Source organism: Danio rerio, chromosome 22 (genome assembly GCF_052040795.2).
Source record: "Danio rerio strain M-AB ecotype USA chromosome 22, GRCz13ab, whole genome shotgun sequence".
NCBI lineage: Eukaryota > Metazoa > Chordata > Actinopteri > Cypriniformes > Danionidae > Danio > Danio rerio.
In genome coordinates this window covers 40085011-40112192 of record NC_141042.1, presented here as the reverse complement: position 1 = coordinate 40112192, position 27182 = coordinate 40085011, and the positions used below count along the sequence as shown (strand labels likewise).

Below are 27182 nucleotides of genomic sequence, written 5' to 3'. Positions count from 1 at the left end.
CCATCTACTGTTCAAAACTAGCCTTGAGCGCCATCTGCTGTTTAAAACTATCCTAGAGCTTCATCTGCAGTTCAAAACTAGCCTAGAGCACCGTCTACTGTCAAAACTGACCTAGAGCTCCATCTACTGTTCAAAACTAGCCTTGAGCGCCATCTGCTGTTTAAAACTAGCCTTGAGCGCCATCTGCTGTTTAAACCTAGCCTAGAGCGCAATCTGCTTTTCAAAATTAGCCTAGAGCGGCGTCTACTGTTAAAACTAGCCTAGAGCGCCATCTGCTGTTCAAAACTAGCCTTAGGATCGATGCAGAATGTCTCAAAAGCTTTTTCTCAGCTCTATTTTGAATGGTTTTGCAGCAGTTTAGTCAGTATTTCTGTTCTATAATCCTGCAGGTGTGGCTGTGTACACGGGCATGGAGTCCAAGATGGCTCTGAACTACAAGTGTAAATCTCAGAAGCGCTCTGCAGTGGAGAAGTAGGTGTTTCTTCATTTTACTGTCCACCTTTACATTCCCTCAGTGCTTCTTTACTGCTCCATTATGGCTACATCATCGCTCTCTCTCTCTCTCTCTCTCTCTCTCTCGCTCTCTCTCTCTCTCTCTCTCGCTCGCTCGCTCGCTCGCTCTCTCTCTCTCTCTCTCTCTCTCTCTCTCTCTCTCTCTCTCTCTCTCTCTCTCTCTCTCTCTCTCTCTATCTCTCTCTCTCTCTCTGTCTGTGCAGATCAATGAATACATTTCTCATCATCTACTTGGGCATCCTGCTGTTTGAAGCCATCCTCAGCACCATTTTAAAGTACGCCTGGCAGGCGGAGGACAAGTGGAACGAACCGTTTTACAACCAGAAGACCGATCAGGAGAGAAACAGCAGCCAGGTCACTAGAAAGCGCTTATGATGGTTATTGTTTCTCAATTAAAATTCACACTGGTGAAATAATATTATCTGAGATAGATAATAAATATCAGTTTAGTTTAGATCTGTTTAGTTGAGTTCAGTTCTGTATAGTTTAGTTTAGTTCAGAACAGTTTAGTTTAGTTCCATTTAGTTCAGTTCCATTTGTTGAGTTTAGTTCAGATCTGTTTAGTTCACTTTTGTTTTATTCAGATCTGTTTAGTTTAGTTCAGATCCTTGTAGTTCAGTTCAGCTTCATTTGGTTCAGTTCAGTTTAGTTTAGTTTAGATACATTTAGTGTAGTTTGGATACATTTTGTTCAATTTCATTTCGTTCAATTCAGCTTAACTTAGTTTAGTTTAGTTTCAATAAGTTCAGTTCAGATCCATTTAGTTCAGTTCATTTTCATTTAGTTCAGTTCAGATCTGTTTAGTTCAGTTCAGTTTCATTTAGTTCAGTTTAGTTCCGTTTAGTTCAGTTTAGTTCCATTTAGTTCAGTTCAGTTCCGTTTAGTTCAGTTCAGTTCCATTTAGTTCAATTCAGATCCATTTAGTTCAGTTCAGATCCATTTAGTTCAGTTTAGTAACATTTAGTTAATTTACATTTAGTTTATTTTAGTTCCATTTAGTTCAGTTCAGATCCATTTAGTTCAGTTTAGTAATGTTTAGTTCATTTACATTTAGTTTATTTTAGTTCCATTTAGTTCAGTTCAGTTTCATTTAGCTCAGTTTCATTTAGTTCAGTTTAGTTAAGATCCATTTAGTTCAGTTTAGATCTATTTAGTTCAGTTCAGATCTATTTAGATCATTTACACTTATTTCAGTTCAGTTTCGTTTAGTTCAGATCTATTTTGTTTATTTCTGCTCCGTTTAGTTTGCAACAGCTATTTGAAACTACTAATATATATGCAAATGTTTTTTATGTATATACATGTGTGTGGGTATTTATAAATACTTAATACATTTCCACAGTACCTGCATATTTATGTAAATATTTTGTATGCAATTAGTCATGTTTAATTAGGTGTTAAACAACCCTACACAAATACTTAGCTAAAACAGATGAAAATAGGTGATATTGTGTCTAAAATGTAACTCTGTATTAACAATTATTGAGCTGTTGTATAAATTCAGTATATTTCCAGGTGTTTAGGAGAGCAGCACTCTTGCTTGAGTGATTTTATTGAACCATAAAGTAACTTATGAATATTAAAAAGACAGACCTGTATGGAAATGAAAACTTCTGGCTGCATTCTGATCAGCTTCGTTACACAGCCAGTGTTTTAGACGTGTTTTTATCTAATATATTTCTAATAATAAAATCAGCTCGCACATCATTTAAAAGCAATTATATTATAATCATAGACAATAATACTGCACATTTCTACCAGTTGGTACTAAGATGACAGCTTTTATTCCCACTTTCTATTCTGATTTGTCAGTGAAGTATACATTTTCACACTGACTGTAATGCTTTGATTTCAAGACTTTGTTTTTCACTGAGATGCTGATAATTGTTTGTTCACATTTATGTATTATGGCTCTTTGATGCCTCCCAAGTCTAGGTTTTTAGGTTTCACCTTTTTCTTTTTTCCCTTTACAGATTTTGAAGTTTATTTCTGACTTCCTGGCTTTCCTGGTGTTGTACAACTTCATCATCCCCATCTCGCTGTACGTGACTGTGGAGCTGCAGAAGTTTCTGGGCTCCTTCTTCATCGGCTGGGACTTGGATCTGTACCATGAAGAAAGTGACCAGAAAGCTCAAGTCAACACATCAGACCTCAATGAAGAGCTGGGCCAGGTGTGTGTGTTCGGCAGGGCTCTTACGACTGCTCTACGCTTGCTTCAGTTTTAATTGAGTGTTTTTAAGGTTTGAAAAGTTCTTACATTTTGAATCAAGTGCTTGAAAATATCTTAATTTGTTACTAAATAGATATATATTAATAAGAGTTAATACAGTAATTAAATAAATAATAATGGTAATAATTATAAATATTGATTTTGCATCAAATGCAAACCCAGGAGTCTATTTACATGTATTTATATCTATACTAGAGTGTCTGTTTACATCTACAGTATATCTGTACCTATTATTTAAAGTAGTCATGAAATCAAAAGCCACTCTTCGCGTTTTATATGTGTATAGTAGGGCGGCGCTATCAGTGTTTTAGGGTAGGGCTAGCAGTCCTTTAGGGTGGGGCTATCAGTAATTTGGGGCGGGGTTATCAGTGTGTTTCATGGTGGGAGGTGGCACTATCTGTAATTTGGGGTGGGGTTATCAGTGCTTTAGGCTGGAACTATCAGTGATTTTTGGGGTGGGCTATCAGTAATTTGGAGTGGGATTATTAGTGCTTTGGGGTGGGACTATCAGTGATTTTGGGGTGGGACTATCTGTGATTTTTGGGGTGGGACTATTGGTGATTTGTGGCGGGGTTATCAGTGCTTTGGGGTGGGACTATCAGTGATTTTTGGGGTGGGACTGTCAGTAATTTGGGGTGGGGTTATCAGTGCGTCAGGGTGGGACTATCAGGGATTTTTTGGGTAGAACTATCAGTAATTTGGGGCGGGGTTATCAGTGCTTTAGGGTGGAACTATCAGTGATTTTTGGGGTGGGACTGTCAGTAATTTGGGGGCGGGGTTATCAGTGCTTTGGGGTGGGACTATCAGTGATTTTTGGGGTGGGACTGCCAGTGATTTTGGGTGGGGTTATCAGTGCTTTGGGGTGGGACCATCAGTGATTTTTGGGGTGGGACTGTCAGTGATTTTGGGTGGGATTATTAGTGCTTTGGGTTGGGACTATCAGTGATTTTTGGGGTTGGACTGTCAGTAATTTGGGGCGGGGTTATTAGTGCTTTAGGGGTGAACTAGCAGTGATTTTTGGGGCGGGGTTATCAGTTCTTTGAGGTGGGACTATCAGTGATTTTTGGGGTGGGACTATCGGTGATTTGGGGTGGGTTATCAGTTCTTTGGTGGTGGGACTATCAGTAATTTGGGGTGGGACTGTCAGAAATTTGGGGCGGGGTTATCGGTTCTTTGAGGTGGGACTATCAATGATTTTTGGGGTGGGACTGTCAGTAATTTGGGGTGGGGTTATCGGTTCTTTGAGGTGGGACTATCAGTGATTTTTGGGGTGGGACCATCGGTGACTTGGGGTGGGTTATCAGTTCTTTTTGTGGTGGGACTATCAGTGATTTTTGGGGTGGGAATGTCAGTAATTTGGGGCGGGGTTATTAGTTCTTTAGGGTGCGACTATCAGTGATTTTTTTTCGGGTGGGACTATCAGTAATTTGGGGTGGGGTTATCAGTACTTTAGGGTGGGACTATCAGTGATTTTTGGGTTGGGGCTATCAGTAATTTGGGTTGGGGTTGTCTATGACTTGGGGGTTGTCAGTGACTTAACTAAAACATTAAGAGAGGTATAGGAGGTAGAAGTATGTGGTGACGTCAAAACAGTTGTTGATCCATTTAGACTTTGGAAGAGGTGTAAGAAAACTGGCGCGTGTGAACTTGAACTCATGGTCTATGGTAAAAGGATGCCTGCCATTAGTAAATGATGCTAATGCTGCGCCCACAGGTGGAGTACGTCTTCACTGACAAAACGGGGACCCTGACGGAGAACGAGATGCAGTTTCGGGAGTGCTCCATCAATGGGGTCAAATACCAGGAGATCAACGGGAAGCTGGTTCCTGAAGGACTGACAGAAGACACACCAGACGGATCCCTGCCTTGTCTGGTGAGGGACATGTTTCATGTTCATTTTCACTTTAAACACTGAGTTATCACTGTTGGTTATGAAAACAGCTCATCTGACATTACTGTAAAGAGAAATTAAAGCAAAAGCAGGGTTCATTCTGCTTTTAAATGCAGACGTATTGTTTTTTGTGCAGAATGTATTGAAGCAGGAGCTATTACTGTTTGTTGTTATATAAAAGCTCGTTTTATATTACTGTGATGAGAAATTGAAGCAAAAATGTGGTTTATTCTGTGCAGGAAATGTTGAAGTATTGCAGAATGAGTGGTTTAAAGCAGGAGCTGTGATGAATGACAGACATTACAGTGTTTACAGAGAGCAAAACCTTGAGAAGACCAGTTTTACATCACTCGGTGACACTGTTATTTCACATGATGCTCCCTCTGTGTGTGTGTGTGTGTGTGTGTGTGTGTGTGTGTGTGTGTGTGTGTGTGTGTGTGTGTGTGTGTGTGTGTGTGTTTCAGAGCCGTGAAGAGGAGCTGTTCCTGAAAGCCGTGTCTCTGTGTCATACGGTGCAGATCAGTTATGATCATCCTGACGCAGCGGCGGACCCCTTCTCTCACGCTAACGGCTTCTCTGCGCAGATGGAGTATTACGCCTCGTCTCCTGATGAGAAAGCTCTCGTGGAGGCCACCAAGAGGTCTCGCACATCTCCACATATCTCCTCCATCAGATTAATATTATTTATTGAACCACAGCGGGGAAAATCAGTATTGAACACGTCATGTTTTTTCCTGGAAGTAATATTTCTGAAGTCACAGGTGTGAGTTTTTCACAGGTGTCACAGTTTTTCACTTTTATTTGTATTGGATTCGAGTCAGGTGATTGGCTGGGCCATTCTACAGCTTGATTTTCTTTCTCTGAAAGCATTTGAGAGTTTCCTTGGCTGTGTTTTGGATCATCGTCTTGCTGAAATGTCCACCCTGGATTCATCCTCATCCTGCTAATGTAGATGCTGGACTGAAGCAGCTGATGTTCATTTACACTGAGGAAGGGCAGAGGGTTGCTGAAGAACTACTGAGAGATTTCAGCTGCTGTCTGGGCTTTCCATGTCTTTCTAAACCTTCCTTTCTTCATGTGTTCAATTCTTTTTCCCTGTGTCAATTCATTTTATTAGACATAACTTCATTTATAAACAAATTAGATTTGTTTCCTTTGCATTTATGGATTTCTTTGGTTGTTACCAACATCTGAGAAATTTCAAGTCAACAGCAGCTTTAGAAATATGTCTTCTGAGAAACTTGATGATGTGTTCAATACTTATTTCCTCCGATGTTCATCTCTGAATGACACATTTATTGAGTGAACGGTCTTTTGAAATTGTGTTTTTGCATACAGGATGGGAGTCACGTTTATGGGAAGCCATGGAGAAATCATGGAGATTAAAAAGTTCGGAAAAGCAGAGAAGTACGCCTCTTCTGATTCATTTTAGATAACTAATTATGATTCATATTATTCTTTCACAGTGGAATTGGTTAAATATATATATATTATTTACTGCTTTCTTTTTACTATACATCCCCAGGCGATCAATGAAAATAATATTTGCAAACATTGCATTAATAGTTTTTCCAGTATTTTGCAAATTTATTTACTGGCCACTTTATTAGGTACACCTAATAATAAACAACTGTTTGTTAACGCAAATGTCTAATCAGCCAATCACATGGCAGAAACTCAATGCATTTAGGCATGTAGACATGATCAAGATGCTTTGCTGCAGTTCAAACCAAACATCAGAATGGGGAAGAAATGTGACTTTAAATGTGGCATGGTTGTTGATGCCAGACGGGCTGGTCTGAGTGTTTCAGAAACTGCTGATCTTCTGGGATTTTCACGCACACCCATCTCTAGGGTTTACAGAGAATGGTCTGACAAAGAGGAAATATCCAGTGAGCGGCGGTTCTGTGAGCGCAAATGCCTTGTTGATGCCAGAAGTCAGAGGAGAATGGCCAGACTGGTTCCAGCTGATAGAAAGGCAACAGTAACTCAAATAAGCACTCGCTACAACCGAGCTCTGCAGAAGAGCATCTCTGAACACACAACATGTCCAACCTTGAGGCGGATGGGCTACAGCAGCAGAAGACCACACCGGGTGCCGCTCCTGTCAGCTAAGAACAGGAAACTGAGGCTACAATTCACACAGACTCACCAAAACTGGACAATAGAGGATTGGAGAAACGTTGCCTGCTCTGATGAGTCTCCATTTCTGCTGTTGGATGGTCGGGTCAGAATTTGACGTCAACACCATGAAAGTATGGATCCATCCTGCCTTGTATCAACCGTTCAGGCTGGTGATAGTGGTGTAATGTGTGGGGGAGATTTTCTTGGCACACTTTGGGCTCATTAGTACCAGTTGAGCATCAACGCCACAGCCTACCTGAGTATTGCTGCTGACCATGTCCATCCCTTTATGACCACAGTGTCTCCATCTTCTGATGGCTACTTCCAGCAGGATAACGCATCATGTCATAAAGCTTGAATCATCTCAGGCTGGTGTCTTGAACATGACAGTGAGTTCACTGTACTCAAATGGCCTCCACAGCCCCCAGACCTCAATTCAGTAGAGCACGTTTGAGATGTGGTTGAACGGGAGATTCTCATCATGCATGTGCAGCCGACAAATCTGCAGCAACTGTGTGATGCTATCATGTCAATATGTAGCAAAATCTCTGAGGAATATTTCCAGTGCCTTATTGAATTCACGTCAAGAAGGATTAAGGCAGTTCAACCCGATACTAGTAAGGTGTACCTAATAAAGTGGCAGGTATTGAAATTAAGCGTTTCAGTGAAAAGGCAGTGCATTTGACAGTTTGCATGAAGTGGAAACCCTGATCTGAAAGCAGGATTTAAAATGGAAGGTGTAGAAAATGACACTGGTGTCTAATTCTTAAATGACAGCCTTGGAAAATGCTGAAGCCATCTGTGTGCACAGTGTCAGAGTAGAGAGCTGTAGATGAAAGGAATGTGCAAACAAACACACAACAAAAGCACTTAATAACAAGGCCAAAATTGCCTTCGCTTTGGCAGGTGCATGAGAAGACCCAGTTAACCCGCTGTGCTTTCACACACAGGTACAAACTGCTCCACGTTCTAGAGTTTGACGCAAACCGCAGAAGAATGAGTGTGATCCTGCAGACGCCTTCAGGCAAGTGCATCTAGAGAGAGTGTGTGTGTGTGTGTGTGTGTGTGTGTGTGTGTGTGTGTGTGTGTGTGTGTGTGTGTGTGTACGTGTGTACGTGTGTGTGTGTGTGTGTGTGCGCGTGCGCATGCTGTTTCTGATGAGTTTGCTAATGACCCGCTGTCTCACCTCAGGTCAGAAGGTGCTGTTCACTAAAGGAGCCGAATCCGCCATCCTGCCCTACACCAAGAGCGGTGAGATCGACAAAACCAGAGTCCACGTGGACGAGTTCGCTCTGGTGAGCCTTCTAGATCATTATAGAGAGTTATTTTAGGTCCCGAGGCTTACCATTGCTTAGAAACTGATGGTGGAACTGATGGTCAAAAAATGACCTTTGCTGCCTTGTCAAACTACTTATTTCAAATAAGTTGAGAGTTTTTGGGACTACTTAATTTTTTTAAGTTCAATCTACTTACATTTGTAACAATATTTACGTTAATTAATCGATTTGTGTTGGGGCAACATGAAGGACTTGTGTGGAACCCAGCATTGTTTTGTAGTGCATCAAATCTTGAAGGATTAAACTTTAACTGCAACCCATCCCGCTGTTCAGTTGGTTAATAATTAAATAGACTAAAAATATCTTGAGTAATGTTAACAGCCCAGGGGTGGATTCATAATATTGTGCTTCACATGTGTTTCTGGTAATCCTTTCATCTGCCTGTCAGAGCTCACATTAACCAGCTCGGAGTGAAGTCTACATCTGAACATTTCAGATGAGCAGTCCAAATTGTTCTGCGTTTGTTTGACTGCATTTTCTGCTGATAAAACCGGCTGCGAAATCCAGTTAATGAGATGTTTCATCTTGCACAGGTTTTTGGTTATGTTGTAAAAAAAAAAAAATAAATGAGATGAAAAGTGAAGAGAGAACCCAGTCCAGGAGACTCGAAACAAGCAGAATTCCTTTATTGAGACGTGTTGGTTAATCTGCAGTCATACAGCGTCTTTAAAGTGTCCAATGTGTCTGCAAGAGCCTACTAGAGGTCCGCAGTCTGCAAGTTCTTTCACAAGTCTCTCACAAGTCTCACACAAGTCTGAATTAGTCTGAATTAAGACAAAGATTTCATGGCTATATTGTGTTCTTAGGAGGAGGGGATATGGCTAAACAAAGCATGCAAATTAAGGGTTGTGGTCGGCAGGGTAAACTGCTTCTCAGGTCTAATCTCATCATGTTCTGGAGACAGAAACCGCCTGACCATTTGATCGAAAAGAGAAAACAATAGACACCCCATGCTGTGAAACTGATAATTTGCATTACTTTGGCTTAGCCTATAATCAGAAAGACAAAAGGTTAATGTCCTTCCTAGCTGGGATGTTAATGAAATTATATAATTAAAAACCAGAGAATATAACTTTTTAGTTATACGTAGATTATTGTTAATTTGAAATTAGATGATATAAATTTATATTTCCACAGTTCCCCCTTTGAGAGTTATTTAAAAACTCTCACAAAAAAATATAAATTTGTAAGCTTTCCTAAAACCATTCAATGGCTTCTGTTTGATAACAGAAGCCCCATCTTCCAGTCATGTAACTTGGAAAAAGTTACAGGCACATTTAACTTATTCTGTGTCATTTCAATATCTACATAGATGTAAGTGTAGATTTCTAAAACTGTTCACACGTTTATGACAATCAGTTGTAACGTCATAAATCCTACATGATGACACAAAAAATCATGTAGTTAAACTGTAGATCTTCTGAAAGTCCATGGCTTGTGAATAGTGTTCAGTCTTTTGTGAGGTGTGTTTCTTGTGGTTCTTCTCCAGCACAGAGTTGATCTGATGACTTCCTGTCATTCCTGGATCTCCGTAGTGATGCTCTGGTTTAGAGTGTTTCTTGAGAAGATGCAGTGTTTGTGTTTACCTGCACACAAGAAAACACGGAAACAGCAGACCAGCAGTATTCATGCATAGACTTGTATGATCATACAGTTCATGTGTCTAGTTATTCAGCTGATCGTATAGTGGTTGTGTTAAGTTGGTGATCGTATAGTGTTGTGTATTTTCTGTCTCCTAATCTTAAAGTTATGACACCTATAAAACAGTGAGGTGAGGATAAATGGGGAAAAGGGAGTCTTCACCACAGGGTGCGGCCCCTGAAGCCTGTTGCTTTCAGTTCTGCCCTGGGCTCCTCACTGGTTTGTGTGTCCTGTTCTGTCCCTGAGTGTGGTGGGCAAACTTTAAAATGTGAGACACAAACTATCATTCAATAAATATCAGTCCTATCAGACATCATAACATTGAATGGGTAGTGATTGGAAAATGTGTTAAACACATTCAAGGCTGTAAGTGGACTTAAGCAGAGTTCCCCAATAAAAAGGAAGAAGTTTCCTTTGTGTCTTTTTACAAAGAGTCTTTCATCTTAATTGTAAATGAACTGGGACATTAAGCACTCACAGCCAAAAATGGTTAGCATCTTTGTGGACAGCTCGAAGGATTTAGTGATGAGGGGAGGGGTATGTTGAGGGCATTTAGCAAACTGTTCAGAAGTTGATTTACCCTGTTCATCTCTTTAAAGTTCTTTTTATTCTTTCTACACTCTCTCATCCAATGTCCTTTTTTACCACAGTAATGACAACAGATATTTTTCCTAAGACATTTATGATTTGATGTCTTTTCTGTGTTGACCTTAGTGGCAGCTGCTTCAAATCTGACTCTGTCTTTGATGTAAGAGTCTCTTTCCCACAAAGCTAAACTGTTCAGATTATTTCTGAGAGTGGTGGAAGACCAGGTGATGTTAAGAAATGGCAAAGCTTGTCTGTATTCAGTTGCAAGGCCATCTGACCAGATGCGGACTAGGGGTCCCTTATCATCTAGCACACTGTCCGAATTATCAGCTAATCCACTGTAAGTTATGGCGGATTGACAAAATCTCTCAGTGAATTCATTCACAGATTCATCTTTCCTTTGCACACAACAAGTCACTTTTGACCAGTCGATCTTTGGGCCAACAATGTTCTTTAGAGCTTTCAAAACACCCTCTCTCAAATCATCCTTACTGGCATGTTGTAGTTTAGAGGTCACAGTATGCTCAAAACTGTTGAATTCAGATTCAGTGAGAATTTGAGACATTAGCTGGGTGACTTCTGTTAATGACATGTCATAAAGACGCATTTTGCTGATTAGTGCTCTGCTAAACTCTGAAAAATTTGTGCGTGCTGATGGTAAGCTTTGAGATAATCTGTCTATTTCTCTAGGTCCTAGTGTTCTGGAAACTGTTTGAATTTGAACAACAGGAGTGTTGTTGTGTGAACTCTCAGTTCTCTTAGATCTTCTGGCACCACAAACCTCCACTGAACCTATAGGTAAATCGCTATCTGACTGGATGGAAATGTCTGTTTCAGAGACAATTTGTAAGTCAGGATGTTTATTATCAGGCTGACTAACCTCCTCAATGTCAGTTTTTGATTTCTTGAGGTTCAGTTGTTTTGTTAATGAGGTTATCTTAGCATGAAGCTCTTGGATCTGTTTTTCAAATTCTGATTTAGCTTGAGCTTGTTGTTTAGCTCGAGATAAACTGAATTCTCTGTAGCAGCAGATAATGCCTTTTACATTGTTTTTGCGAATGCATGCATCAAGCACTTTCTTGCATTCATCTAATGTCCAAACATCATCTGGGTCAATGCTAAATTTCTTTGTCAAATTTAGTCTGACTGACTCTGTAATTGAGTCCATGTGCTGTTGTAGCAGCGATTTGAAATCCTGATCTGACAATAAAGGAGTTTTTAAACTACCTTTTTCAGTTGTAGTGATCAGTCTTGTATTCTGTCTGAACATTTTGTGAGCTTATTATCACAAAGTAAAAATACTAAAACTTTTCAGATGAAAGTGTAGTAATTTCTTCTCTGGCGAAACAGAGGGTAACAATATTAGCACATGTTGCTAAAACTTCCTGCCTGAACAAGAGATAACATAAATTAGCTTGTATAGCTAAACTTAAACTTCTCTGGTTGAACAGAGGTTAAACAAAATAAAAGAAAAGAAAATAGCGCATAAGGCTTAACTTCTCTGAAGAGAGAATAACTTTTTAAAAGAAAATAGCACGTAAGGCTTTACTTCTCTATTGAAATAGAGGATAGCTTTTTGTTAAACAAACCCTGCAGCTGATTGTTAACTTTTCTCTGATGGAGCAGAGAATAACCATGTGTATAGACTGGTCTGTATGGTTCTTTTGATAGAGTGAAACTCACCAAATCGAGGTTGAGCTGAAAAGATTCAGTCTGGAGTGATCTGATCTTTGTATTCAGGTAGCTTCAATGTTCATCAGGGTTGCAGTCAGCAAATAGTTGAGAATTTGTGACGTCCGCTGAGTGACTTCAAATTGCCGTTGAGCTGAAGATTCCGTCTGAAGAAGTTTCCTTGATCTTGAAGGTTCAAGTTGAATTCCAGGTGGATTTCAGTCTTTTGTGGCAAATTGTTGAGAATTTGAGGATTTCTGTCTCTATCCGGGTCACGGCACCAAGTTGTTGTAAAAAAAAATAAATAAATGAGATGAAAAGTGAAGAGAGAACCCAGTCCAGGTGACTCGAAACAAGCAGAATTCCTTTATTGAGACGTGTTGGTTAATCTGCAGTCATACAGCGTCTTTAAAGTGTCCAATGTGTCTGCAAGAGCCTACTAGAGGTCCGCAGTCTGCAAGTTCTTTCACAAGTCTCTCACAAGTCTCACACAAGTCTGAATTAGTCTGAATTAAGACAAAGATTTCATGGCTATATTGTGTTCTTAGGAGGAGGGGATATGGCTAAACAAAGCATGCAAATTAAGGGTTGTGGTCGGCAGGGTAAACTGCTTCTCAGGTCTAATCTCATCATGTTCTGGAGACAGAAACCGCCTGACCATTTGATCGAAAAGAGAAAACAATAGACACCCCATGCTGTGAAACTGATAATTTGCATTACTTTGGCTTAGCCTATAATCAGAAAGACAAAAGGTTAATGTCCTTCCTAGCTGGGATGTTAATGAAATTATATAATTAAAAACCAGAGAATATAACTTTTTAGTTATACGTAGATTATTGTTAATTTGAAATTAGATGATATAAATTTATATTTCCACAGTTACGCCACAGATTCAGTCATAACTCAATAACAAAATACTCTGACCGGGGGGGCCAAGTCGGAGCATTCACTCTGGTCCCCCGGGCTCTGCCATTGGTTAGAGAAAATCCAAAACAAACCATTACAATTGGCTTAAGATTGGCAAATTCGGAACACTGCAACCTGCAAAACATGGGAAGTTTAAAAAAAATAATAATAATTAAAAATAAATAAAGAACTCCATTATTTTGAATATATATACTACATTTACCAGCCACTTACAGGTACACCTGTCCAACTGCTCGTTAATGCAAATTTCTAATCAGCCAATCACATGGCAGCAACTCAATGCCTTTAGGCATGTAGACATGGTCAGGACTATCTGCTGCAGTTCAAACCGAGCATCAGAATGGGGATTTAAGTGACTGAACATGGCATGGTTGTTGGTGCCAGACGGGCTGGTATTTCAGAAACTGCTCATCCACTGGGATTTTCACGCACAACCATCTCTAGGGTTTACAGAGAATGCTCCGAAAAAGAGAAAATATCCAGTGTGCGGCAGCTTTGTGGGCACAATTGCTCTGTTGATGCCAGAAGTCAGAGGAGAATGGCCAGACTGGTTCCAGCTGATAGAAAGGCAACAGTACCTCAAATAAGCACTCGTTACAACCGAGCTCTGCAGAAGAGCATCTCTGAACACACAACAAGTCCAACCTTGAGGCGGACGGGCACCATGTCACAAAGCGTGAATCATCTCAGACTAGTTTCTTGAACATGACAATGAGTTCACTGTACTCTAATGGCCTCCACAGTCACCAGAACTCAATCCAATAGAGCACCTTTGAGATGAGGTGGAACGGGAGATGTGCAGCCGACAAATCTGCAGCAACTGCGTGATGCTATCATGTCAAAATGGAGCAAAATCTCTGAGGAATATTTCCAGTACCTTGAATCTCTATGAAGGATTGAGGCAGTTCTGATTGCAAAAACGGTCCAACCCAGTACTACTAAAGTGTACCTAATAAAGTGGCCGGTGAGTGTAAATATAAATGACAAAAACTCATAAAGACCTATTTTTGCTTTACAGACTCCATAATATCAGCTCAACATTATTAAAACAGCATTTAGAATCTGCCAGAATCGGCTCAACATTGCGCACTGCTGCTGAACCCCACTGTGGGTGTAGAGCAGCACTGGCTGATCCTCAGAGTGTGTGAAGTTGAGTTCTGACGCTCAGAGTTGGGTTTTATTAATTGAGAGGATGTTGATGAAGCCGTGCGGTTAATTAGCTCAGTGTGTGTCCTCATTATCAGCTGTGGAGAAACCCAGGAGAGAGACTTCACAACCACAGCACCGGTGTCTGTCACACACACACACACACACACACACACACACACACACACACACACACACACACACACACACAGACTCTCTCTCTCTCTCTCTCTCTCTCCCATACATTGTTTCTACACTCACACAATACCAAACACTCATACACTATGCCAACTACACACAAAGCAACACATTTTCTTACCTACACACACACACACCACACACACCGAATAATATTCAACAACCTCAAATTATTCTGTTAAATATCGAGGAATTACCTTGTAACGTTTCCTTAATAATTCTGAGTTGCCAGACAGTGTGTCACTGTCAAATAAGTCAAAAAAAAATTTATATATATATATATATATATATATATATATATATATATATATATATATATATATATATATATATATATATATAGAGTTTGCATCTTCTCTCTTGATTTTTTTTTTTTTTTTTTTTTGGATTTTCAATTTTTCCATTTCTCGATTTAAAAAATCTCTATAATAAAAAAACAATAAAAATAATGATTTTAAAATCTTGAACGAAATCAAACATATGACAGTTCCAGAAACTTCCTACTTTTCTTCTGTTTATTCGTCTGACTTCTGTGGCTTTTCACACACATACACAAACTATCAATATACACTCTATTTCTTTTGCTCTCTCACACACACACACACACACACACACACACACACACACACACACACACACACACACACACACACACACACACACAGTGGTGAGGTCAGCACAGAGTCTGCTGGTCTGTTTGAGTCTGCATAGAGCTGCTCCTGTGTGCTCTCAGTGTGTCTGCTCTTAAAAGCTTTAACTCTATTACAGCGTCTCCAGATGAAGCAGCTCGTCACGTCTCCTAAATTACGTCAGCATTTTACAACTTTATTTTCTTCAATACCGTAAATCTCTTCTGTCCAGACTCAGATCTCTAAAGTGCAGTGCTTTAAACCTCCCGTGAAGTGCTTTGAAGTGTGCGTTTGTTATTTAATGCTTGACGTGATCACAGCTGACACATGAAGAGAGGGCGAGGAGTAGTGTAGCTCCTCCCCCTTTAAAAAAACAGCCAATAGGGTTGTGTTTTTATCGCCAATACTTGAGCTTAAGCAGATCAAATGTAGCATCTTGAAGGGGGCGGGGCAGGTCAGACACAAGAGAGCATTTGATTGGTGATAAATCCATTGATCCCTTTAGACCGGTGATGTCCACTCGGTCCTGGAGCTACCGAGTGGACTCTGTATTTAATACTCTGTCCCGGAGGGCTGGTGTCCTGCAGATTTTAGCTCCAACTTGCCTCAACACACCTGCAAGGATGTTTCTAGAAACCCTAGTAAGAGCTTGATTAGCTAGTCCTGGTGTGTCTGATTGGGGTTGGAACTAAACTTTGCAGGACACGGGCCCTTCAGAACCGAGTCTGGACATCCCTGATTTAGGCAGAAGTGTCAAACTACAAGCTTTATTTCAGTTTTATATCTTCTAAACGCTCATTTTGTTGCTGTTTTAGTGCGCACTAGCTTATAGATATCCTTGGAACTAACAATACTGATAGTAACGTCTTTAAAACTTTATTTTATTTTGATGGGACCTTCAATCTGATGTTGCTGTGTGTTTTACAGAAGGGTTTGAGGACACTGGTGGTGGCCTGCAGGCACTTCAGTGCGGACGAGTACAGAGATGTGGACCGGCGGCTCCATGAGGCCCGGACGGCTCTTCAGCAGCGAGAGGAGAGACTGGTGGAGGTCTTCAACTTCATCGAAAGAGACCTGGAGCTGCTGGGGGCCACTGGGGTGGAGGACAAGTGAGTCAGACACACACACACACACACACAAATGCAGGGTGTCCTCTTAAAATGTCTGAAAGTTCTAAATTTTAGGCCTTTTAAAAAAAAGTTGCACCAAAAAAGGTTTGTGTTGTAGGTCTTAAATGTTTTTAAACAGATCTTAATTTTAAAAGTTGCTGAAGTAAAGTTACACAGGCTAACAACATCCAGTCAGTGTATAAATATATAAATATTACAGTTGAAGTCAGAATTATTCACCCCTCTTTTGTTCTTTTTTAAATATTTCCCAAATGATGTTTAACAGAGCGAGGAAATTTTCACAGTATGTCTGATAATATTTTTTCTTCTGGAGAAAGTCTTATTTGCTTTATTTCGGCTAGAATAAAAGCAGTTTTTAATTTTTTAAAAAACATTTTAAGGTCAATATTATTAGCCCCATTAGGGTATTTTTGGTAGTCTACAGAACAAACCATCATTATATAATAACTTGCCTAATTACCCTAACCTACCTAGTTACTCTAATTAACCTAGTTAAGCCTTTAAATGTCACTTTACGCTGGATAGAAGTGTCTTGAAGAATATCTAGTCTAATATTATTTACTGTCATCATGGTTAAGATAAAATAAATCAGTTATTAGAGATGAGTTATTAAAACTATTATGAGTAGAAATGTGTTGAAAAATCTGCTCTCTGTTAAACAGAAAACGGGACTGTAGTAGGGGAGATCTGCTTCATTCTTGTCTGTCACTGTGCTGTGCAATACAGACAGATCTCTATGGCTCTGCTGACAGGGAGAATCTGCTTGTTAACTGTGACGTCACGCGGAGCGGCTTCCGAGTCCAAGCGCTCTATTCAACTGAATGGGGAGACTCATGAAATGCTACTAATAAACGTTTACAAAGCGATTTAATACTTTCGAAAGTCACGATCGCAATATATATGTCCATGCCTAATATCCGATGGCCAGAAAGTGATTCATTGTTTTATTAATTGTTAAAATTTTGGTATTTGTTATGCAGCAAGCCCAGAGATTGTTGTGCACACTATGACTTTATGTAAAATTAACTTTAATGTGTGATAGGAATAAAACGCGATCATAAACGAATGATTTCTCCACTCAAATGAATGGCGGCTTGGACCCGGAAACAGTATACATACGTCACAAAACACGTCATCACTTAACAAGCGGATTAGCTCATTTGCCTTAAAGGTACAGTCAACAAAAACAGCTAAAATGTCCTATATTCTAATGGGTATAATAAATAATCTGATGGGCAGGGTGCAGACGGAATCTGCAGAAGTTTTTTGCTATTTCTGCGGAGAATTTTGGTTAAAATCTGCAGATTTCTGCAGAATTATTTTGGGAGTATCATAACTAAAACTTTAATATGTCAAATAAAAAGTAATACCTTTTAACTTTTATTTAATGTTTAAATTGCAAATCCAATTAGATTAACTTTATTTGGTAAACAAAGCAAGTCTCATATAATATCTTTACTAAAATTCAGAAAATATGACTTTACAAACTGCACTGTGCATAAATCAGATGAACATTTTCATATTAGTCCCTAATATCACTTAATGAAAAACTAAATGAATTTAGATTTACACACATCATTCAAGTAAATAAACTGAATTAATGATGGGCTAAAAATCTGCAGAAATCAGCGGAATTTTGCGCGCGCAGATTCTGTGTGGGCCTAGCGATGGGTGTTTTGAGCTGAAGCTGTACAGACACATTCTGGAGACACAAAACACTAGTCTGAAATCTTGAAAAAGGGGTAAAATTAGGTGTCTTTTTAAAAACATTTCACAAATTTTTCAGCTTTTTATCAGGAGACATTTCAAAACTCATTTCTTTCAAGGATTTTTTTTTATCGAATCTAGCCCCTGGACTGTTTTTCTTACGACAGCGGTGAAGAATCCAATCTTCCGAAGTGCACAACTCAACCTGTGAACATTAGTGCGCTTTCCACGTCCTATATATCAGAGTGAATGTCAAGCGAGCAGTAATGAGGGTGACTTCACACACGCACACACACCCATGCTGATTGGACAGCAGTGAGTCACTCTGTGTGTGTGTGTGTGTGTGTGTGTGTGTGTGTGTGTGTGTGTGTGTGTGTGTGTGTGTGTGTGTGTGTGTGTGTGTGTGTGTGTGTGTGTGTGTGTGTGTGTGTGTGTGTGTGTGTGTGTGTGTGTGTGTGTGTGTGCTGCTGCTAATGCTGTTTGACGTGTCGCTTTGAATCACATGACTCTCTGTGGACTGAAGATCTGCCATCAATCTCTGTCAGCATGTCAGCAGCAGCTCGACTCAAACCCGTGAAGGCATGCTGGGACACACAGACGTGACTGCGGTGATTCCCATGAGCATTTTGACAAGCAGTTATAACTATTATTCTAAAGAGACATACAATTTCTAGTCCCCAGTCGAGACAATAAGCATTTTTAGGAAACTTCTCATTGTTTAATACTTTGTTGATGCACTTTTGGCAGCGATTACAGCCTCAAGTCTTTTTGAATATGATGCCACTAGCTTGGCACGCCTGTCTTTGGGAATTTTTGCCCATTCCTCTTTGCAGGACCTCTCAAGCTCTATCAAGTTGGATGGGAAGCGACGATGTACAGCCATTTTCAGATCTCTCCTGAAATGTTCAATGGGATTTAGGTCTGGGCTCTGGCTGGGCCACTCAAGACCATTCATTGAGTTGTTGTGAAGCCACTCCATTAATATTTTGAGCCACTGGTCTACTACTGTCTGTCTGTCTGTAAATATCTATATCTAGCCCATATCAGCTTTGGTATCGGTACTAGTATTGAAACCAAGCCAGCATCAGTATCGGGCCAGTATGGGTGTAAGTACTGGTTTCAGAATTGAACTCGTATTGGTACTGGTATTGAGGCCATATTGGTATCAGTACTGGTATCAAAATTGGGCCAGTATTGGTTTCAGAATTTCTATCAGGCACTGATATCGTGCCCATATCGATATCGGTAAAAGTATTGGTACTGGTATCAAAATTAAGCCAGTATCAGTACTGGATTCGGTATTGTTACTAGGTGCTGGTATTGTACCCATACCGGTATCAGGACTGGCATTGGTACTGGTACTGGTATCGAAATCTGGCCAGTATCGATATTAGTATTGGTTTCAGAATTAGTATTGGGCACTGGTATCGTGCCCTTTCGGTATCTGCAATAGTTTTGGTAGCCTACTGGTATCACAATTAGGCCAGTATCATTACTGATTTTGGTATCAGGTACTGGTATTGTGCCCATGTCGTTATCGATACTGGTACTGATACTATTATCGAAATTGGGCCAGTATCTGTATCAGTATTGGCTTTCATTTTGGTATCGGCTACTAGTATCGTGCCCATATCTGTATTGGTACTGATTTTGGTACTGGTATCAAAATTGGGCCAGTATTGGTATTAGTATTGGTTTTAGAATTGGTATTGGGCACTGGTATTGTGCCCATATTGGTATCGGTAATTGTATTGGTAGCCTACTGGTATCGAAATCAGTACTGGTTTTGGTATCAGGTACTGGTTTTGTGCCCATATCGGTATTGATACTGGTATCAAAATCTGGCCTGTATAGGTATTGGGTCAGTATCGGTATCAGTATTGGTTTCAGTATCTGTAAATTGGGCCAGTATTGGTGTCAGTATTGGTTGCAGAATCTGTACCAACACATCTGTTGTGCAATTTACGGCAACACGCCTAATAATGTTTACATTGAACTGAACTGATTTGTTTGTGTGTATGCAGGCTTCAGGATAAGGTCCAGGAGACAATCGAAGCTCTGCGATTGGCTGGAATCAAAGTGTGGGTGTTGACAGGAGACAAGCACGAGACGGCGGTCAGCGTGAGCCTCTCCTGTGGTCATTTCCATCGCACCATGAACATCCTGGAGCTCGTGCAGCAGAAATCAGACAACGAGTGCGCAGAGCAGCTCCGCAGGCTGGCCCGGAGGTACACAGATTCACACAGCATTCAAGTGTATTTTTTTCACTCAGCAGTGGTCTGACAGTGACGCTATTTGAGTTAAGATGCACTCAAAATAAATACAATTCTGGGGCAAATACTGGTGGCACGGTAGCTCAGTGGTTAACACTGTAGCATGAAGGTTGCTGGTTCGGCGTCGGCTGGGTCAGTTGGTATTTCAGTGTGGAATTTCCATGTTCTCCCCGTGTTCACGTGGGTTTCCTCCAGGTGCTCTGGTTTCCCCTACACTGGGTAGGCTATATTGTCCGTAGTGTATGTGTGTGAATTGGAGTGTATGGATGTTTCCCAGGGATGGGTTGCAGCTGGAAGGGCATCCACTGCGTAAAACATATGCTGGATAAGTTGGTGTTTTTTTCTCCGCTGTGGCGACCCCAGATTAATAAAGGGGCTAAGCCTTAAAGAAAGTGAATGAATGAATGAGCATATCTGTCTTGGCCATCTTTATTAATTCTGGGTGACTCATGTTACCCCAAAGGTCACCAGTTTTTCATTAAAAGAAGCAAAATAAACTGCCAATAGGGTAAGCAATGTAATTTGTTTTTTGCTATGAAGTAAGATAATTTTACTTACCAAACTGGCTGATTATTTTGCTTGTTTTAAGGAAAAACTCACTTAATTTTGACTTATTATTTCTGAAAACAAAATTATTTATGTTTTATTAAATTTGTAATCAGGGCTTGACTTTAACACCCGCCAAATGCGGGTAGATTTCAGCGGTGGCAGGTTAGACAGACACCATTTCTAACCACTTTGGCTGGTTGAAAATCATTTTCCCTGGATAATAATTCTTAAAAGCAGGGTTCGACAATAAGGATGGTCCAATATGCATGCAAAGGCGATCTTAGAATTGAGAAGCGACACGACTGACAAAAATAATTGCGTTTGCGCACGCAATAAAAAGCAGATGAAAACCAAATTAGAGGATAATTACTCGCGCTAACAGCTGAGGTGATGCGCACGACTGTTTAAAACGCGTATGCGCTCCTGTTTCCTTGCGTGAAGCAACTGTGCCTAGAAACACAACTGATGTGATCGGTTCTCTTTCAAATAGACTAGACAAATGAACATGCATCCACAGTCTTGCTGCTTTCAAGAGCTCCAGATTTTTCTTTTTGTAAGCAGCACTGGTTGCTTCTAAGGGTGTCACGATCCTCCAAATCCTCGATTCAATTACATTTTCGATTCTAAAGGCACGATTCGATTTTCCATTATGAATAATTAATTAATTAATTAATGACGAATTAATTATTTTTAGCCTACCGTTTAAACTACCTGACCTGCATGGTCTTTGTTTTACCCATAAACAAATCATACAGTAAATAAATAAAGGCAAGATACACACATAATTACCACCTGTCAATCACTTTTTCTGCGGGACTCGTGAATAGGCAGTGATCCGTGTCGTTATAATGGCGTCGGTAAAAAAGACGCACAGCCAACAGGAACCAGCCAACAGTATCTGAGGTGTTCGCTAAAATGACTGAGTACAAGTGAGTGAAAGATTGAAGCAGTCCTCTGACTGCCTGGACCTGCTGTCTCGAGCGCATGGCTGTGTGTGCGTCTGTGTCTGTGTGGTCACGTGATGTGCATTTTCAGAGGTAGAGAGGAAGGAGGGCTGCTCAGAAATGCTACACGCCACTGTGGATGTCAAATTATTGCCGTTCTAAAATGCCATTTAAAAACAAAGACAGTGTAAACAGGGCCTGAGTGTGTACTTTTCGCGGGCGGAGGATCGCGATGCCGGTGTTGTCTATCGGACGAACCGTATGTAATACGTACATAGCAGAGCTTGCAAAACTGTGTTTTTTTTTGTCGACAACACGAACGTTGTCAACATAACTCACTGGAAATCCAAAATGCTTCCACACCGGCGACTTCATTGAAAGAGGAGAGGGTTTAAGCTCTGTCGACGGGTCTCCTGCTTCTGCAGTTTAACAAGCACTTCAACAAGCCTGTTTTTTTCCTGCTTGGCAAGCCAAGCTGATGTGACATGGGGGCGTGGCAGCATCAACGATTCTATTTTTTGAATGATAATCGAAATTGAGCATAAATTTCGATCGATTTCGATTAAAAATCGAAATCGTGACACCCCTAGTTGCTTCGCGTTAGCTTTTCTTTCAAGGGATTATTTATGAGTCTAACTTTAACCGTGTGTGTGACATCATCCTTTCATTATCACTCACGGTATGTTTTTTTACCTGCTTTCTTTTGCGTTAACATGGTTTAATTATCATTTTTTACAATAACATTGCTTTAATATGGGAGATTAACTCACTATTTATGTGTAGTTAACACATGGACAGATTACTGTGCATATGTTTTGTTATATAAAAAGTTTAGTATACAGCTGTATTTTGCTTGTTTTGACATATTTTAAATTTGTGGCTAAGAAATACTTGATAGTTTATGGTTAGTGTGGTCAGGGATAAATTTGGTAAATCCTTCATTTTGAGCATTGAGAAGTCATCTTAAATAAATACTAATTGTAATACTATGAAAGCATGACTCAATTGCTTATGATTATTGAGCTCATACACGACACAAAAAGAGAAATGAATAAGGAAGCATGTGGAGATAACAATCTAAATCAAGTCATTTTAGCATGTCAAAATCATGTTTATGTGTATAAAATATATTTTCCCAACAAGAAAAGTGTGACTAGTGAAATCGGTGAGGGGCTAGTAATGTTGGAAATATACTAGTCACAGTTTCTGGCGATCAAAAAAGGTAATGTCAAGCCCTGTTTGTAATATATAGTCCTGATAAAATGCCGATATGATGTCTGCGAGTAGTTCAGTGGTGTGTTTGCGATGGGTGTGATGGTGTTTGTGTGCTTGTCCAGCATCAAAGAGGATCATATAATGATGAAATCCCAAAATTGGCAATCAGTAAGCAAGCGAAGATGAATACACCCAAAAAAAAAACTGATTTCGTTTTAGAAATAGTGTCTCAAAAGCCGCTAAGCTCTACACCAGAGCAAAGCATATGAGTGTCTGGGGTGGATTTACAGCGATTACAGGCAGGATCTATATGCTGAAAGTGCTTTGAGGAGTTCAGTGTTGTGTTTGCGGATGGCTGTGATGCTGTTTTGTGTTTGTCCAGGATTAAAGAGGATCATGTGATCCAGCATGGGCTGGTGGTGGACGGGGCCAGTCTGTCTCTGGCTCTGCGGGAGCATGAGAAACTCTTCATGGAGGTGTGTAAGAACTGCTCGGCGGTGCTCTGCTGCAGGATGGCACCTCTCCAGAAAGCCAAGGTGAGCTCGCTGACCCTTCCTCATGTCCACATCACACTCTATCCCCCAGAGGCCATGCTCAATACTCACTGTTAACCCTTGTGTACTGATCAAGATGACTACCCTTTCATTATGTTCAGGGCTGTTTTTGCCCCATTGACTTCCATTATAATCACATTTATGAATTGCAAAGACGTGAAAGCAAAGCATTATGCGCTCGGCTTGTGTGCACAAGAGGCGTGAAGCGCTCGCGCCTTCCAGACACACCCAGTTAAATGAATTCCACGAGCGCATCGTGAGCCACTGGACAAGATCTGACCCATTTGCTTTAGCTAGTATGGAATATACACGTTTGGTTGATTAAGCATTGTTTGCGGCGCCTCATTCAGGCAAATCGCATTAATCGTGGTGCCTCATTCACGCAAATTGCATCATTTGCGGTGCTTCATTCACAAGAATTGCATCAGTCCCGGCGCTTCACACACAAAATGCATCATTCGCGCTGCCTCATTCACGTGAATCACATTGTTTGTGCCGCCTCATTCACACAAATCACATCGTTCGCACTGCCTCATTTGTGCGAATTGCATCATTTTCGCCGCCTTATTCATGAGAATTGCATCATTTTCGCCGCCTAATTCATGCGAATTGCATCATTTGCGCCGCCTAATTCATGCGAATTGCATCATTTGCGCCGCCTAATTCATGCGAATTGCATCATTTGCGCCACCTAATTCATGCGAATTGCATCATTTGCGCCGCCTTATTCATGCGAATTGCATCATTTGCGCCGCCTTATTCATGCGAATTGCATTATTCGCACCGCCTTGATCACGCAAATCTCGCTGCCTCTTTTAAGCAAATCGCATTAATCGCGCAGACTCATTCATGCGAATCGCATCAATCGTTCTGCTGCATTTATACAAACCGCATCATTCTCGCCAATTCACGCGAGTCGCATCTTTTGCGCGGCCTCATTCATGCTGCGTCATTTACGTCAATCGCGTAAATCATGCCGCCTCATTCATGCCAATTGCATCATTCTCGATGTTTCACACGAATCGCATCTTTTGCTCCACCTCATTCACGCTAATTGCGTCATTCACACCGCTTCATTCACAAAAATCGCATAGTTCGCACCGCCTCAATCATGCGAATCGAATCTTTTGCGCCACCTCATTTACACAAATTGCATTATTCTTACTGGCTTATTCACGCAAATCGTATCATTCACGTTCCTTCATTCGCCGCCTCATTCACGTGAATTGCATGTTTTGCTCTGCCTCATTCACGGGAATCGCATCTTTTGCGCCGACTTATTCACACGAATCGCATATTTTGCGTCACCTCATTTATGCGAATTGCATTATTCTTACCGGCTTCTTGACTCGAATCATCTTTTGCATCACCTCATTCACACGGATCGCATCATTTGCACCGCCTTATTCACGCGAATCGCATCATTCGCGCATTTTCATTCCACCGAAACGCACTGTTTACGCCACCTAATTCATGCGAATGGCATTATTCACGCCGCCTCATTCACTTATATCGCATTGTTCACCCCGCCTAATTCACATGGATCGCACCATTTGCACCACCTTATTCACGCGAATCACATCAATCGTGTCGCCTGATTCACGCAAATCCCATCAATTGCACCGCCTCATTCTTCCGCGTCTGGTGTGAACACACCAATACACACACACACACACTATACTCCATATATAAGCCAGAAACGAAGCTTTTTCATTGCACTGCAACTGATGATCAACAGGAAAATAACAAATTTAACCTGTTCCCAAATCTTCAAAGTATTTTCCCAAAATATATGTAAAAATAAGATTTGTCTCCAAAAGTCATTCCATTTGCTGAAACACAGAGAAAGTTGTGACCTCAAACTCGCCCCGGAGCGGATGAAAACATCCCGAACAGCACTCAAACTGCCCCAACACTGGCCTGTTGTTTTCATAGCGCTGGTGTTAATGACTCCTATGTGTTTGGCAGGTGGTGCGACTGTTGAAAACATCCCCAGAGAAGCCCATCACATTAGCCATTGGTGACGGAGCCAATGACGTCAGCATGATCCAAGAGGCTCACGTTGGTATTGGTAGGTGCCACACTCTCAAAGGGGCTGATTGAGGTTATTTAAATTAAGAGAAATCTTTTAGTGTTGGATGATATCTTGAGCATATCTGTGCTGTAATAATTCAGGGTGTTCGCAGATCCTTAAAAAGACTTGAAATGTCCCGTCTGTGCAGGAATCATGGGAAAAGAAGGAAGGCAAGCCGTGCGAAACAGCGACTATGCAATCGCGAGGTTTAAATTCCTCGCCAAATTGCTGCTTGTGCACGGCCATTTCTACTACATTAGAATAGCAACCCTCGTGCAATACTTTTTCTACAAGGTACGTGTTCTCAGATTGAGAGATGTGTTGTGTTGTGTTTATGAGCTGGCTGTGTTTATAATGCTCTCTGGGTTTTTCTTCTGCAGAATGTGTGCTTTATCACTCCCCAGTTTTTATACCAGTTCTTCTGTCTGTTCTCTCAGCAAGTAAGTGTCTCCTGATGCTACCGTTTTTGTTGATACAGGATATTTTTTAAAGGAATACTGCGGCCAAAAATGAAAATAATTCAACCTTTATTGGGTGGGTTTTCTTTTGTTTAACACAAAAGAAGATATTTTGCAGAATGTTGGGTGCTGGCACCCATTGACTTCCATAGTAAATGAGAATAACCTCATCGTTTATTGGTTTTAAACCTTTAGGAGTAATTTTTTTTCTTTATTGAACAAAAAAAGAAGATATTTTGAAGAATGTTGGTTGCTAGCACCTATTGACTTACACAGAAGACTTTCATAGTAAATGAAAATTACCTCATTGTTTATTGGTTTTAAGTCTTTATAGGTTTTTTTCTCTTCTATTGAACACAAAAGAAAATATTTTGCAGAATGTTGGTTGCTGGCACCCATTGACTTCCATAGTAAATGAAAATTACCTCATTGTTTATTGGTTTTAAACCTTTCTGGGGTTTTTTTCTCTTCTATTTAACACAAAAGAAGATATTTTGAAGAATGTTGGTGGCTGGCAGCCAACGGCTTCCATAGTAAAATGAGAATTACTACATTGTTTATTAGTTTTAAGTCTTTATAGGTTTTTTTTTTTCTTTTCTGTTGAACACAAAAGAGGATATTTTGAAGAATGTTGGTTGCTGGCACCCATTGACTTCCATAGTAAAATGATAATTACCTCATTGTTTATTGGTTTTATTCCTTTATGAGTTTATTTTTACTTCTATTGAACACAAAAGGAGATATTTTGAAGAATGTTGGTTGCTGGCACCCATTGACTTCCATAGTAAAATGATAATTACCTCATTGTTTATTGGTTTTATTCCTTTATGAGTTTATTTTTACTTCTATTGAACACAAAAGGAGATATTTTGAAGAATGTTGGTTGCTGGCACCCATTGACTTCCATAGTAAAATGATAATTACCTCATTGTTTATTGGTTTTATTCCTTTATGAGTTTATTTTTACTTCTATTGAACACAAAAGGAGATATTTTTAAAAAAATGTTGGTTGTTGGCACCCATCGACTTCCATAGCAAATGATAATTACCTCATCATCTATTGATTTTAAACCCTCATGGGTATTTTTTTTTCTTTTATTAAACACAAAAGAAGATATTTTGAAGAATGTTGGTGTCTAGCACTCATCTACTTCCATAGTAAATGTTAATTACCCTATTGTTTATTGGTTTTATCCCTTCGAGAATTATTTTTCTCTTCTATTGAACACAAAAGAAGATATTTTGAAGAATGCTGGTTGCTGGCACCATCGACTTCCATAGTAGACTTCCATGGTAAAATAATAATTACCTCATTGTTTATTGGTTTCATACCTTCACAGGTTTATTTTTCCTTGTATTGAACACAAAAGAAAATATTTTGAA

At 40.2% G+C, this 27182-nt stretch overlaps 1 protein-coding gene across 23 annotated transcripts in view; it reads left to right on the top strand.

Annotated features, from left to right (window-relative positions):
* Positions 1–27182, top strand: part of atp11b (ATPase phospholipid transporting 11B) — a 110384-nt gene that overhangs the window by 50042 nt on the left and 33160 nt on the right. For 22 of the 23 annotated variants that reach the window (XR_015520992.1, XR_015520993.1, XM_087302208.1 and 19 more), the window contains 14 exon segments: positions 390–471; positions 717–867; positions 2487–2684; positions 4458–4616; positions 5099–5274; positions 5973–6041; positions 7709–7782; positions 7950–8053; positions 15823–16004; positions 19757–19960; positions 23096–23249; positions 25236–25338; positions 25490–25635; positions 25722–25781. Coding sequence is in view for 20 of the 23 variants with exons in the window: in XM_087302208.1 (XP_087158334.1) it covers positions 390–471; positions 717–867; positions 2487–2684; positions 4458–4616; positions 5099–5274; positions 5973–6041; positions 7709–7782; positions 7950–8053; positions 15823–16004; positions 19757–19960; positions 23096–23249; positions 25236–25338; positions 25490–25635; positions 25722–25781 (1862 nt within the window). In the remaining 3 variants the exon portion in view is untranslated. 23 annotated transcript variants of the gene reach the window in all.